This window comes from Silene latifolia, chromosome 7, assembly GCF_048544455.1.
Source record: "Silene latifolia isolate original U9 population chromosome 7, ASM4854445v1, whole genome shotgun sequence".
Taxonomy (NCBI): domain Eukaryota; kingdom Viridiplantae; phylum Streptophyta; class Magnoliopsida; order Caryophyllales; family Caryophyllaceae; genus Silene; species Silene latifolia.
The window spans coordinates 119,085,445-119,100,166 of NC_133532.1; the positions used below are offsets into that span (position 1 = coordinate 119,085,445).

At 36.7% G+C, this 14,722-nt stretch overlaps 2 protein-coding genes, 1 long non-coding RNA gene and 1 pseudogene across 4 annotated transcripts; 3 read left to right on the top strand and 1 right to left on the bottom strand.

The window, feature by feature from the left end:
* Window positions 1–1,948: 1,948 nt before the first annotated feature.
* On the top strand, window positions 1,949–4,914 carry LOC141591314 (putative hydrolase C777.06c). Of its 2 annotated transcripts, none has more exons than XM_074411638.1 (9): window positions 1,949–2,159; window positions 2,690–2,825; window positions 2,929–3,056; window positions 3,154–3,304; window positions 3,388–3,493; window positions 3,621–3,685; window positions 3,896–3,931; window positions 4,252–4,389; window positions 4,483–4,914. In XM_074411638.1, the coding sequence occupies exons 1-8, from the start codon at window positions 1,981–1,983 to the stop codon at window positions 4,363–4,365; spliced, it is 915 nt and encodes a 304-aa protein (XP_074267739.1). In that variant the 5' UTR covers window positions 1,949–1,980; the 3' UTR covers window positions 4,366–4,389; window positions 4,483–4,914. The 2 variants fall into 2 exon arrangements, with proteins under 2 accessions (XP_074267739.1, XP_074267738.1); XM_074411637.1 differs by having other exon boundaries at window positions 4,252–4,361.
* A 3,804-nt stretch (window positions 4,915–8,718) lies between these two features.
* On the bottom strand, window positions 8,719–9,285 carry LOC141591315 (uncharacterized). The gene is made up of 2 exons (XR_012520802.1): window positions 9,187–9,285; window positions 8,719–9,109 (listed from the first exon to the last, which is right to left on the bottom strand). It is a non-coding gene; the product is annotated as an uncharacterized LOC141591315 (long non-coding RNA).
* A 1,937-nt stretch (window positions 9,286–11,222) lies between these two features.
* LOC141590626 (uncharacterized) lies at window positions 11,223–13,338 on the top strand (annotated as a pseudogene).
* A 387-nt stretch (window positions 13,339–13,725) lies between these two features.
* Window positions 13,726–14,699, top strand: LOC141592739 (NEDD8-specific protease 1-like). The gene has a single exon (XM_074413528.1). It carries the CDS (start codon window positions 13,808–13,810, stop codon window positions 14,591–14,593), a length of 786 nt encoding a protein of 261 aa, XP_074269629.1. The 5' UTR covers window positions 13,726–13,807; the 3' UTR covers window positions 14,594–14,699.
* The last annotated feature ends 23 nt before the right edge of the window (window positions 14,700–14,722 follow it).

A 14,722-nucleotide genomic window follows, 5' to 3' on the forward strand; every position in this document is an offset into this window, starting at 1 on the left:
ATGAGGGTATGTCCCCTCATCTCAAAAACCATCCAGACGGGAACTTCCCTGGAAGATATTTCAGGGACAGCAGAAGTTCCCAATGCCTCTCCTATGTCGAAGAGCCTTCATACAAGATGTGAGGACAAGCAGGCTGAAAGCGAATGTGTTGAGTTGGTTCAAGAAGATGGCTTTTTCCAAGCGACTAAGAAGACACGGTATCTACTGATTTCTCTCTTGTTAGTAACGTATCATTGACAATGTTTAAATTTGCAGCGGCAGCAGATGAGTTAGGCAACAAAGGGCGACGTAATGGGGGCCGTCCACAGCGTAAAAGTCGACAAGGTCAATGTCGACAAGGTTCAGTTTTTGATACTTCGAGGAAACGATCTTTGGTTTCGATCAACGTTTCAACCTCTTTGGGTAGATTACCTCACTCTATAACTATCGTTACAAGAACCAAGCGAAAGGAGATTCACTCCATCGAATTTGACACTTACTTTCATCCTCCTTTAAGAAAACTCGTCTTTTCTCTTTCGTTAACAGTACATGTACCTTTTCTTCGGTAATACTAGGTGGTTCGGGGGTTTTCAATCCCCCTTTGTTTGTATTTTAAATGAACGATTTGTACTAGTTTTTATTTATGAAAATTTACTGCTGTCGAAAAAAAGTTGGCCTTCAACTGGATCATGGAACAAGACCATGACATCCAAAATGACGCTGCCCAAAACCATTTATAGCTTTATAAAGCCCATAGTTCTACACCATATATGACAGGAAATAAGAAGACAAGGCCCACAGTGAACCAATAAAGCCATCCGTCTTGCTTGTTTTCCGTGCCTCTAAATGTAAACGTCTATTTTTTTCAGCAACTCTCCTATAGGACCGTGCTATAGCATATGACTGACCCAAAAGAAGAGAAGCTCAAACAAAACAATTAAATTTATTTATAGTTTAATTTTATTTTTAACGGCCCGACATTTTATGATGAAAACTAACAAATCTAAATACGGAGTATATAATTTATCCAATATAAAATTTTAGGTTCTCAAAATAAAATAATTTTCTACAAGTTTATTAACTAATTTATTTGGGCTTTTAGTTATTAGGCTAGTCTTATAGATAAAGTGGTCTTACACAACAATTTGTGATTTTTTTTCCTCTGATAACAAGAAAACTCGCACCGGTTACCTTTTTTACTTGGTGCATTTTAGATAGACCTCCAAAAATACATGATAGCCTGCAAATCACACATATAAGATCAACTACAAGTATCATTTTAGGCCCTGTTTTTTTATCTTAATTTCAGCTCATTTTAGTTTAGTTCAATTCAGTTTAGCTTCATATTTTAGTTTAGTTCAATTCAGTTTAGCTCCATTTAGTTCAGTTCAGCTCTTTTCAGCCAAAAACAACAGCGCCTTTCAAGGGTCATCTGCTCGAAGTTAACAATCGCAACAAAATTACTATTGCAAAGATTCAAACCTAAAATCCCGGCATTTCTCAAGAAGATTTTAACCGCCAGACTCCACCATCATAAACGAGTCGTTAACAATGCCCAACCCCAAGTTGTGGCACAAATTCTCATTGAAGACATGACATATCCGTCACAAGCTTGTGACGGATACCATTTTACCTCACAATGTACCCACTTTTTCTCTCTCTGCAACACTATTCATGTGGTCCCCTTTCTCCACTAACCCATTTTGTTACCATTTTATCTCACAAAATATCCGTCACAAATGGTAACCCGTCACAAGGGAGACCAATTGAAGTTGTGGTAACCAAGTGGTCCACAAAAAATGTTGCACCCTTGGCCTTTTCCCTACGGTTTTTTCCAAGTCATTGAACTACCTATATCCTTCCAATTTTATCGTCATTCAACTACTAGTCTACTAGGTAGTTGGTGTACAAATAAAAAATTCAAAATATAGTTGACTGGCGCTAGTCATTCTTAACTAATATTCAAGGACTTTGAGATTTGATCTCTCTCACTTGACAGAAATGGAGACAAACACCAGGCTTCGGCCACAACCCGAGAATCAATCAGCCCTCATATTCATGGGTACCGGCTGTTCGGGTGGCGTGCCAAGCCTGAGGTGTTTGATCCAGCCTTCTCATCCCCCCTGCCCTGTTTGCTCTCAGTCTTTGTCAATTCCACCTCACTTTAATCCTAATTACAGGTCCAGTCCTCTCTTCCTCACCACTTCATATGTCAAATCCAAATTCTTTTTGCTTTATTACGAAATATGATTAATTATTGTTTGAGATGAAATTTGATATGATCGATTTTAGCTGTTCACCTACTCACGTAACATTATCGTCTTAGGGAAATTTGATATTATCCATTTTAGCTGTTCACGTACTCAAGTAATGGAGAAATAGGAACCTACATCGGATTGTAGTACCTCAAACTTTCATTTGTTATTGATCTTATGTGTACTTTTTCTGAGCTTTTTAAAGTTTATAAGTTACATTTTTTTTGCCTTCAAAACTCAAATTTAACTGAGTTATATTGTAATTTTTTGAGCTTAATGTTTAAGTAAATGAACTCAGAAACTTGATAGTAAAACTTAAAAAAAAAAACTCGGAAACTTTATTATAATGCCAAAAAGACTACAAAAGTGGTGGTAGTACATCAGATGTATAATCCACTTACTGGTATCGTCTTAAGGAAATTTGATATGATCGATTTTAGTTGTACAACGTACAGGTGCAACACATCTCTTCTGATTGACTACTGTCAGAAAAATGGTGAACACAGGTATATATTGATCGATATGGGTAAGACCTTCCGGGAGCAACTACTACGATGGTTCACTTTATACAAAATTCCTCGTCTTGATTCCGTGAGTTAATTCTTTTCATCTTATTGGCAAACGACTCTCTGGGTCACGGCTCAAGAAAATAACATGACAGGCACATCGAGTTTTATTAGTTGATAATTTGCAGGTGGTATTGACTCATGAGCATGCTGATGCAGTCCATGGGTTGGATGATATTCATTCTGTTAACCAATTTGGAGTCACCAACAGTGTTAGTCCACTTCCAATTTACGCCACACGGGAGTGTGTTGATAGGTATTACCGTTTCAACTATGTTACTCCATTATTGGAGGTTCTATCGAGATTTCCTCAAGCTTATAGAACTGTAACTGTGTGTCCTTTCTTGGGCTAGTGTTCTATCACGATTTCCCAATCTATCCATGGACGCACATAAAAAAGGTCGAGTTCAAAGACAAGAGTCACCACAGGTTGATTGGAGAATAATTCAAGCCCAATACGAGATCCCATTCGTTGCTTCAGGCCTGCAATTTAACCCTTTGCCGGTAAAATGATCATATGATTGTATTTTGAATGTTGGCCGTGTTCTTCGCTAATCACTTTGATTGATTTCTAAATGTTTTCACAGGTTATGCATGGTGAAGACTATGTTTCACTAGGTTATTTGTTTGGTGACAAATGTAAAGTAGCATATGTATCTGATGTTTCGCGATTTCCTTCCAGCACAGAATCTGGTGAGCATTCTTGCATATTGCTGCATTACATGTTTATTCAGAACATTCACTGTCTGCAGAATCCTGAAAAGAAAGAGAATATTGATGTCGCTTCTATATATCGTTCCATAAAGATGTCATTTTGCAGTTATCTCTGAGAGTGGAGGTGGGCAGCTGGACCTTCTTATTTTGGATACAAACACTATTCATTTGGTAACATATATACTTGCATTTCCTTGATTCTCACTAAAGGCTATCATATTACCGATTACTTTGCCAATTACTAGATTAAGACCTCTCTGAAAAATGTTAGGACTCTCTATATTGGGAGAGTCCTATAGTCGATAAATTTACAAAAGAAATGTCACTTGACCTTGCATCACTGGTAACATCTGTACTAATTTTTTCTTTGTCCGATTTCAGATAGAAGGCCCGAGTACTCACTTCTGCTTTCCTAAGGTGAGCTTCATGCATGCTTTCAGAATATATATATATATTCATTCTTTTAGGTTCACCATTTCTAATAGTTAAAAACTCGCAACTCTTTTGCTTTGGTGTAACGATGAAGCAATGTGAAATAAATCCCGAAAAGTTGAAATTGTAAACGTTTTTCTACATTATAAACCTGTGTCTTTCTTTATGAGTTATCCTGCATTTTTCAAAATGTATATTTCATGATGCAACTTTCTCTATGGTTCATCAAAGAAGAACATCTCGTTCCTAGACCAACGAGAGACGACTAGAGTAGTGTATGACTAATCAAGTTGGTCCTTGTATAGGCCCTAGACGCGATAAAGAAGATTCGGCCAAAGAATGCATTTCTAATTGGTATGAATCATGCCTATGATCATGATCGGATCAATGCGTCACTTGTGGACTGGTCTCAAAGGTAATTTAACTCCAAAATGACTATGCAGGTAGGTACCGGAATTTTGGGAGTCTTCAGAAAGAGGAATAACTCTGGGCGGAATTGTTAGAACTGATGTCCATTTTCCCGTTTAATGTTTCAGGGAAGGAGTACCAGTTCAACTAGCTTATGACGGCTTAAGAGTTCCAGTAGAGCTTTGATGAAATTACAAAATCAATTGATTTTGATGTACATACTTCTCTAATTACCATTAATATGTATACAGTAGGTAATTGACAAACTATGGAGTACGTCTTGTAAGTGTACTCAAATGTATTTTACAAACGCCACCCAATCTATCCAGAATTAGAGTCGGACCCTTGAAAGGTAATGGACCTCCATTTCTTTTGAGGAAATGGAGAAGATCCTTATTCGAGAAGACTCTACCCTTCCTAATTGAAAGACAGAGGATAGAGCCTAGAGGGTCATCAGATCCATACTTATAAGGACTATGGGAGGTAATTGTTAGATTGAGACGGTCGGATAATAATGTATGAAACAATAGTTTTGTGTATGAAAGAAATTAGTGCTTGGATAATTGTAGAGTCGCAAGTGACTGTTCTCCTTAGAAAGTATTTCGCCCCTTACTTGCCTTAGGGAGACCGCGAAATCAATCGTAGGATAAAACTACAAAGTCCCTTTGATTTTTAGGCTAAAAACAAAGAAGAACTTTAATGTTTTTGTTTGATTTGTAGAGAGTAGAAATCTGAAATTTTTGTTGTATATGTTTTTCTTTCACAAACTCCTTATATTTATAAGGGGCAATATACATGATACGGAGTATCTATGAAAAGGCACGTACCTATTCAAGACCGACAACTTTTGGTGCGGAAAACATTCAATGAATTAAATAAATGCTCATATTTCGAATTGCCACTGTTTGACATTTTCGAAAGATTCATTGAATTAAATAAACATTCATTGAATTTAATAAACATTCATTGAATTCAACCATTTGTTCATTAATTGGTGCATTGACCAATTCTATAACCATTTATTTCTTTTTCCGCTTCTTCCGTACATCCCGTTAACTCAATAATTGTTTATATATGAACGTGTACTCCACACTCCCGATTCATATTGTAACGTTACGAGTTTCCGTATGATTGTACCACGATATCCAATTATACTTAAACGGCACGATGACACTTAAATCACCAACATTCCTCCCCCATTTAAGTGTAATCCTTGATTCGTTTTAATACCTACCAATCATCAAATTTGCGCATAAATGAAAATGTCACGAAGATTGAATTTTCACATAGTAAAATGCACGTTCCATATACTCTAGTAAAAAGGGTGTCTCTAAGGATCGAACCCTTGAACATTTTGAATACATGAAGGCAAAATACACACAAATTCCATTTAAACAATAAAGTTATATACTGATACTTATTACAAGCCTAGTATCCTAATCCTCTCATGAGCGTATAAAAGCTTGAGTCCAAAAGCTTCCGAAGTCGGCTATACTTCACGTCTCACATAGGTGAATTCTTTTATCATGCACCTGCAAGTACATTTTTCCAAAGAATTCATTAAGAAGATAACACTTCATCCTTAACCCACAAAGCAGTCCAAGTACATACCTTTCGGGACAAAACTTCGATGTACTTCAATCTTAAATAAAAGGCCTTCCACATTGAATTCTACCTCTAACATTGTATTAGAGGGGAATTGGGTATCCCAATACTTAAGGTTTAATGGACTTCAAACCCATCCCTAGAACCGATCTTTCAACTAAATGTTTTGCCAAACTTTTAGTTAAATGATCCGCAAGATTTTGTTGAGATCTTACAAAGTCTACCGAAATAACTCCATTGGAAATTAATTCTCGAAAACAGCGCTATGTCTTACTCCGAGATGCCTCGATTTCCCATTATATATTTGACTATAAGCTTTAGCCAAAGTTGCTGCACTATCACAATGGATTGATATTGGAGATATCGGTTTGGGCCATAGAGGTATTTCATATACCAAATTCTTAAGCCATTCCGCCTCTTTTCCTTTCTTGCCAAGGCTACAAATTTCGACTCCATAGTGGATGTCGTGATACATGTTTGCTTCTTGGAAGCCCAAGAAATGGCACCTCCCCCAAGCAAAAAGACCCAACCACTAGTTGAAGAATGATCTTCAATATTGGTGATCCAACTTGCATCCGAGTAGCCTTCTAACACCGAAGGATTCCCACTATAGGTTAATGCAAATTCTTTTGTACTCTTAAGATACTTTAAAACACGCATTACCGCGCTCCAATGATGACTACTTGGATTACTTGTGTATCTACTTAACCTTCCAACTGCATATGCAATATCCGGTCGAGTACTTGTCATAGCATACATTAAACATCCTATGACTTGAGAATACTTCAATTGTGACAATGGTAATCCCGTATTAGGCATTAATTTTATGTTTGCCTCCATTGGTGAATAAGCAAAGATTGCTATTCTCACAATTAAACTTTTTAAGTACTTTCTCAATGTAATGAGATTGTGACAAGGATATGCCAAGATTAGTTCTTTTAATCTTAATTCCGAGAATCACATCCGATATGCCCATGTCCTTCATAGCAAAACTTGATGATAAAAATGCCTTAGTAAGATCAACTTGCTTTTGATCCGTACCAAAAATTAACATATCATCAACATATAAACAAATGATGACACCATTAATAGGAGTTATCAAATTTGCTATATACACATTTGTCCGATTGATTAAGTTTATAACCATTAGATAAGACAACTTCATCAAATTTATGATGCCATTGCTTTGGTGCTTGTTTAAGTCCGTATAAGGACTTCACTAACTTGCAAACCTTATGCTCTTGTCCGGGCATAATAAAACCTTCCGGTTGTTTCATGTAAATTTCTTCTTCCAATTCACCATGTAAAAACGCTGTTTTCACATCCATTTGATGTATTACCAAATTATATATGGAAGCAATTGCTATTAATAACCTTATAGTAGAAATTCTAGCAACCGGTGCATAAGTATCGAAATAGTCTATTCCTTCTTTTTGTCTAAAGCCTTGAATAACTAATCGAGCTTTGAACTTGTCGATGGAGCCATCAACATGCATCTTTTTCTTAAAGATCCATCTACAACCTAAGGGTTTACATCCTTTTGGTAAATCAGAAAGAACCCATGTATTGTTTCCCATTATGGAATCCATTTCATCATTGATGGCTTCTTTCCAAAAAACAACATCTTGTGATGTCATTGCCTCTTTAAATGTCTTAGGATCTTCATCTATGTTGTAACAATAAGCATATTGAAGTCCTAGTTCATTCCTAGACCCTTCCACTAAATAAGTTTGGAAGTCCGGACCGAAGTCTTTTGCTTTTCTAGCTCTTTTACTTCTCCGAAGCTCGACCACTTGGGAGGGGTTGACCGAACTTTGTGACAAGTTGTTAGTATTATTATTAATATTTGGCACTAAGTCTTTAGGCCTTTTCATCGATGTAAATCTTTCTTCATCGAAAATTGCATCCCTTGATTCAATCACGGAATGAATCGCAATTGAATTATTAGGTTCTATTACATAGAATCTATATGCTTTTGAATGCATAGCATAACCAATGAATATACAATCTATTCCTTTTTCTCCCAAAGTTTTCCTTTTAGGATCGGGTAGTCTTACAACGGCCCGACATCCCCAAACCCTAAGATAACTTAGATTCGGCTTCTTTTTGTACCAAAGTTCATATGGGGTTATTTCATTCCGCTTGTTTGGCACTCTATTTAATAGATAACATGCGGTTAACACGGCTTCACCCCAAAAACCTTCACTCAAACCCGAGTATGATAGCATGGAATTCATCATCTCTTTTAGAGTTCGATTTTTCCTTTCCGCTACACCATTTAATTGTGGTGTGTATGGAGGAGTAATTTCATGTATAATTCCACAATTTGCAAAGTACTTAGGATCCAAGTACTCACCACACCTCGATCGGTTCAAGTCTTTTAATCTTGCTAGATTTTTGCAATTCTACTTCATTTTTATAAGTGATAAATTTATCAAGAGCCTCATCTTTAGTATGCATTAAATAGACATAACAAAACCGGGAATAATCATCGATAAAAGTTCCCAAATACCTTTTATTTCCTAAAGATGGAGTAGAATGCAAGTCACATAAATCACTATGTATTAAATCTAGCATTTGTGATGTACTTATGATGTTTTTAAAAGGTTGTCTAGTAATTTTAGTAAGCATACATGTATCACATTTACGAGTTTGTAAATCAAATGGTGGAATTAAGTCATGTTTAGACATAAGAAGAAGTCGCTTATAATGAACATGTTCAAGCCTTGCATGCCATAAATTAGACGGAGATGTAGATGTAGAAACCATATACACACAATCATCTATTTTATTTATATTTAACATAAACATACCATTACAATAATAACCGAAACCTATAAATATTCCGGATTTTGATAATACATACTTATCCGATTCTATGACTTGTTTATAACCGGATTTATTTAATAATCCTCCCGATACTAAGTTTTTCCTTATATCGGGTACATATAATACATCTTTTAATACTACGGATTTTCCGGAACTAAATACTAAAGTAATATTTCCACGACCTTGTATTTTTGCGGTTGATTCGTTGCCCATGTGAAGAATGGAACCGTCTTCTACCGGTACAAAATTTTTGAACCAAGAACGATTTTTGCAAACATGTCTTGTTGCACCCGAATCAATCCACCAAATTATTTCATCATCCTTGACATAATTTGCCTCATCAATAGATGTAACATAATTCATACTAGAATTATTTTTAATACAAGTTAAAATATTACCTTGGCTAGTAGAAGCACCATGGTCCTTAGACCCTTGTCCGGTGCTTTTCCCCGAAGTTTTCATTTTCTTTTTCCTTACTCGGCAATCCGCCTTAAAGTGTCCGGTTTTACCGCATATTCAACAAGCACTTTTTGGTTTCTTGTTCGGTTCATTATTAGTATCATTATAAGGTCGTTTCTTGCCTTTGCCTTTGTCCTTGTCCTTCCATTTAGAACTTTCCCCTTGTTCCACCAAATTAATGGAGGAACCCTTAGCATCTACCTTTCCTGAGATTTTTCATTTTCTTCACCCTAAGGCCTTCCTCGACTTGGAGACTTCGTCCAAGTTCACCCAAAGTCATGACTTCCTTTTTGTGTTTCAATTCATGTTTAAAATTTTTCCATGTCGGTGGCAATTTCTCAATAATACTAGACACTGACATATTCTCATTCATAGGCATATCATATTGAGAAAATCGATTAATTATATGAATTAATTCATTAAATTGTTCCAACACGGAACGGGAATCAGTCATCTTATAATTCATAAAACGACTTACCAAAAACTTGCTACTTGTGGCATCTTCATCCATATGCCTTTTTTCCAATTGATCCCAAAGTAGAGTAGAAGATTCAACATGTTGATACATATCAAAAAGAGCGTTTGACATCCCATTCAATATATGTCCTCGACATATATAATCGTCATTTTCCCATTTTGCCTTCCTACGGAGTGCATCGATAGCCTGATCATCTTCCGGTTCCGGTGGACACGGAGTAGTAATTACATATGCTACTTTTAGATGGGAAAGTTTGAAGTGCATCTTTTTCTGCCATCTACGAAAATCAATTCCTTCAAATTTCTCTAGTATTTCAAACTTGCTTTTTCCCTTCATATCATCCATGGCATACACACACTATTTTCACAAATACTTTCTAAGAATGTTAGATTGAGACGGTCGGATAATAATGTATGAAACAATAGTTTTGTGTATGAAAGAAATTAGTGCTTGGATAATTGTAGAGTCGCAAGTGACTGCTCTCCTTAGAAAGTATTTCGCCCCTTACTTGCCTTAGGGAGACCGCGAAATCAATCGTAGGATAAAACTACAAAGTCCCTTTGATTTTTAGGCTAAAAACAAAGAAGAACTTTAATGTTTTTGTTTGATTTGTAGAGAGTAGAAATCTGAAATTTTTGTTGTATATGTTTTTCTTTCACAAACTCCTTATATTTATAAGGGGCAATATACATGATACGGAGTATCTATGAAAAGGCACGTACCTATTCAAGACCGACAACTTTTGGTGCGGAAAACATTCAATGAATTAAATAAATGCTCATATTTCGAATTGCCACTGTTTGACATTTTCGAAAGATTCATTGAATTAAATAAACATTCATTGAATTTAATAAACATTCATTGAATTCAACCATTTGTTCATTAATTGGTGCATTGACCAATTCTATAACCATTTATTTCTTTTTCCGCTTCTTCCGTACATCCGTTAACTCAATAATTGTTTATATATGAACGTGTACTCCACACTCCCGATTCATATTGTAACGTTACGAGTTTCCGTATGATTCTACCACGATATCCAATTATACTTAAACGGCACGATGACACTTAAATCACCAACAGTAATGTCAATTGACTTCTTCATCCTAGCTTGTTTAAACAAATGACTTTATTAGTAGAAATCGAAAAACCAGGTATCACGCACCAACCACACGCCCGCACCCTCGCCATCAGTCACCCCCATCACACCCTTCCCCGTACTACAACCCCCCCTCTCCATTCACAATCCAGGTATCACGCACCAACCACACCAAGAAAGCGAAAAACAATGAAACCCTATTACAAAACAGAAACCGTACTACGAGAATTCGCAAGAGAACCAGCAAAACAAACCCTAGCACAGACCGTATAAACAAGAAAAATAAAGAAGATCACGATGCCTACGTACAAGGAACGTAGGATTTAGCCTTCAGCAAGAAGGAAGGATCGAAGATTAGAATTATTTTTGATTGCATATTAAAATACGGTTTTTCTATAATGTGCCCAAGGTCACTTGGAGCGGTGAAACGATATGTGAGGCAGGTAATGTGGTTTAGAAGGGCTACTCAATACACGATATGTGAGGCAGGTAATGTGGTTTTTGTTGTGCAACACTATAAAGATCCCCGTACACAAAAGCACAAGGTCACTTGGAGCGGTGAAACGATTAGTTGCACTTGCAAGCTATTCGAGTTCTGGGGTATTATTTGCCGACATGTTGTATCTGTTTTCATGCATAAGGATTGTTTTAAAATTCCAATGAGGTACTTACCGCTACGCTGGTGTCGTGATGAATTTCATGAGAAAATTATTTCAGTGACCGACCAAGAAATTGTAAATGGTGAAGTTGATGATGGTATCATTAATATTAGTAATCCTCCGATTTCAAAAACCAAAGGTCGTCCAAAATCTAGACGAGAAATAGGAGGGAAAGAAGCTGCACAAAAGCAAGTCAGGAGTTGCACCTTGTGCGAAAAGCACAAATACTATCTTACAACCAGTTATATATTAGTATTGTACAACCGCTTCAAAGTTGTCGAGTTATTTACCCAAAGTTGTCGAGCAATTTTATAAGTTATTGAGTTAATTTAAAAAGTTATTGAGTTTAATAATTATTCCTCTTAAGCTCAATAACTTTGTATTGTAACTCGACAATTTTGTTAGTAAAGCTCGACAACTTTATAACAAAACTCGACAACATTGAAAAGGTTGTACATAAACTACATACAACCAGTTGTATAATCTACTAATTGTGCAAAAAGTCGGGCCACAATATCACAACTTGTCCGGATAAAGAGAACATAGACATGAATTCCGTTTCGATTGTTATGGCTAAGAAGAGGAAGAAAAATGTTGAAGCACATGGAGACTTGAATCCTATTTTTTGTGTAAAAAACTAGAAGTAAGTTTTATTGTACTGTTGAACCTAATAAGTTTTTTTGTAGTTCTCTAATTTTTTGTCGCTTCTTTTTGTTCACTTCAAAGAATGTGGTTCCATTCTTGAAGACGTTTGTCCTAAGGGTACGCACGCTGTGTTTGATCGCTTTAGAGGGATCTTGCACGAAGGAGAAATTGACAAGAGGGTTCAGTTTATGATCGAGGATTTATTCGCTGTCAGAAGAGCGAGTTTTAGCGATTTTCCTGCAGTTCAGCCTGAATTAGATCTGGTCGACTCAGAAAATCAGTTTACTCATGAGATATCCCTGAATGATGAGATTGATCCAGAGACCTATCTCGATGTTTTCAGGCATGGTTCAGATTTCATGGAAGGTGAAAGGAAATATGAAAAGATTAAGACGTCGATGCTAGGAGACGACTTGGATCAGGATGTGGAAGATGATACTGACAGTGGTTCGTGTGATTCTGATGAAGTTGATGATATTGAAGATGCTACAAATACAAACCTTGTAGAACTCCGCAGAACTATATATCTGACAATTATGTCTGGTGCTCAATTTGAAGAAGTCGGACATAAGCTATTGAAAATAAAGCTGGAAGCGGGGCAAGAAATCGAGCTGTGTATGATGATATTGGAATGCTGCAGCCAAGAAAAGACTTGTGTTCGACTTTACGGACTTCTGGCTCAGAGATTCTGTATGATCAATAAAGTCTACCAGGAGAATTTTGAGAAATGTTTTGCGAAACAATATTCGATGATTCATCGTCTAGAGACAAACAAGATACGTAATGTGGCCAGCTTGTTTGCTCATTTGCTAGCGACTGATGCTCTTCCGTGGTACATATTAAGTTACATCAGGCTGACAGAGGAGGATACGACTTCTTCATCCCGCATCTTCATCAAGTTCCTTTTCCAGGAGTTGGCAGAACACATGGGTATCTCGTTACTCTGTCAACGCCTCAGTGATCCATCCATGACACATTCGTTTCAGTCTGTTTTCCCTAAAGATCACCCCAGGAACACCCGATTTGCCATTAAGTTCTTCTCGTCGATTGGCCTTGATGGATTAACTTACAACTTGAGAGAACACCTTAGACGACCTATCTAATTTCCCGATCAATGACTATATACGGAGTTTGTAATTTAGTCTGTAATAAATCATTTGTTTTAATTAGTTAGCTGACTTTCTGGAATTGGATATCAGTTAATATTTGTATCAGCTTCTGTTTTGCGTACATCGTATATTGTTGCAGAACAATGTCAATAGTTTAATTGGATGATCACTAATTCTCCTATAAGACTGTCGCACAATAACAGTAGATTTTTTTTTCCTTTTTCCCTAAATTAAGGTGGTACCGAATTTCAATACTACCGGGTGACGCTTTATCACTATCTTTTACATAATTAAGTTACCCTGAACATGACACGAAAGTAGTTAATTTGATCTTGTTAGGGTTGAATATTACAGACACGAACCCAACTCAAATAACTATATAAGGAGTTTTATCTAAATCATAATTTGACTAAGAAAATAAAAACGTGTTATGGAAATAGGGCAGAATTAGGAAAAAAATAAAAGTATAAAAGCAAAGAAAAACCTAACTAGCAACATAGGCATAACTCAAATAACTATATACGGAGTTTTTTCGGTTCCTGTTACCGACACGGTTGTTTTGTTACAGACATGAGTAACGGAGAGGTGTTCAAGTACAAGGATATTCTTCGAGAATCGGATCTCGACCCCCTAAAAAACAAATCATGCTTCCTGACTGAAGACATTATAGCATTCTACTTCAGGTATCTATCGTCTCTCTGTAAAACTGATGATATCATGCTTCTTCTACCGTCTGAGTCGTTTTCGCTTGCAAACTACGAGGATGATAACGGTGTGAGTACGTTCGCTGAGAATGAAAAACTGTCAACCAAGAGACTCGTCGTTTTTCCTGTAAATGACTGCTACGATTTTAGTGAGGGTGACCGTGGAAGTCATTGGAGCGTCTTGGTGTACTCTAGGTCTATGAATGCGTTTCTGCACTTTGATAGCATTGCAGGAACGAATAACCTTCCTGCAGAGAAGCTGTACGAGGCAGTCAAGAAATATATCGGTGTAGGTGGTCAAGTTCCATCAGCAGCCCTGATGAAGAAACAGAAGAATAAAAACAAAAAAGCGAGCGCTGTCAGCCAACCTGTCTCCAAGCCTTGTCAAGTTGTTGCTAATGCTGCTGCACCTGATGGTTTGCCCGTCTTCAAGGAGGCGGAGACCCCTCAGCAGACAAACACAATCGACTGTGGAATCTATGTATTAGCCATTGTCAAGGCCATTATTGATTGCTTCGGAGATGGAAGCGATAGCAACACTACTGATGTGCCTTCAGTAGTAGCGACAGATGTTCATCAGTCCATCGAATCGACAATGAGAACAGAGATATTGGAGCTAGTAAATAATTTGAGGAAAAACGTTATCGAGTGAATTGCTTTCCCCGATGCTTGATCATTGATCTCGAATTTGATTTCATATTATTGTAGTACAATCTGATTTTTTTTCCGTAAAATCTCTCTTTATTTTTCCGTATGCATTATTATAGGATATTGCTTTTTT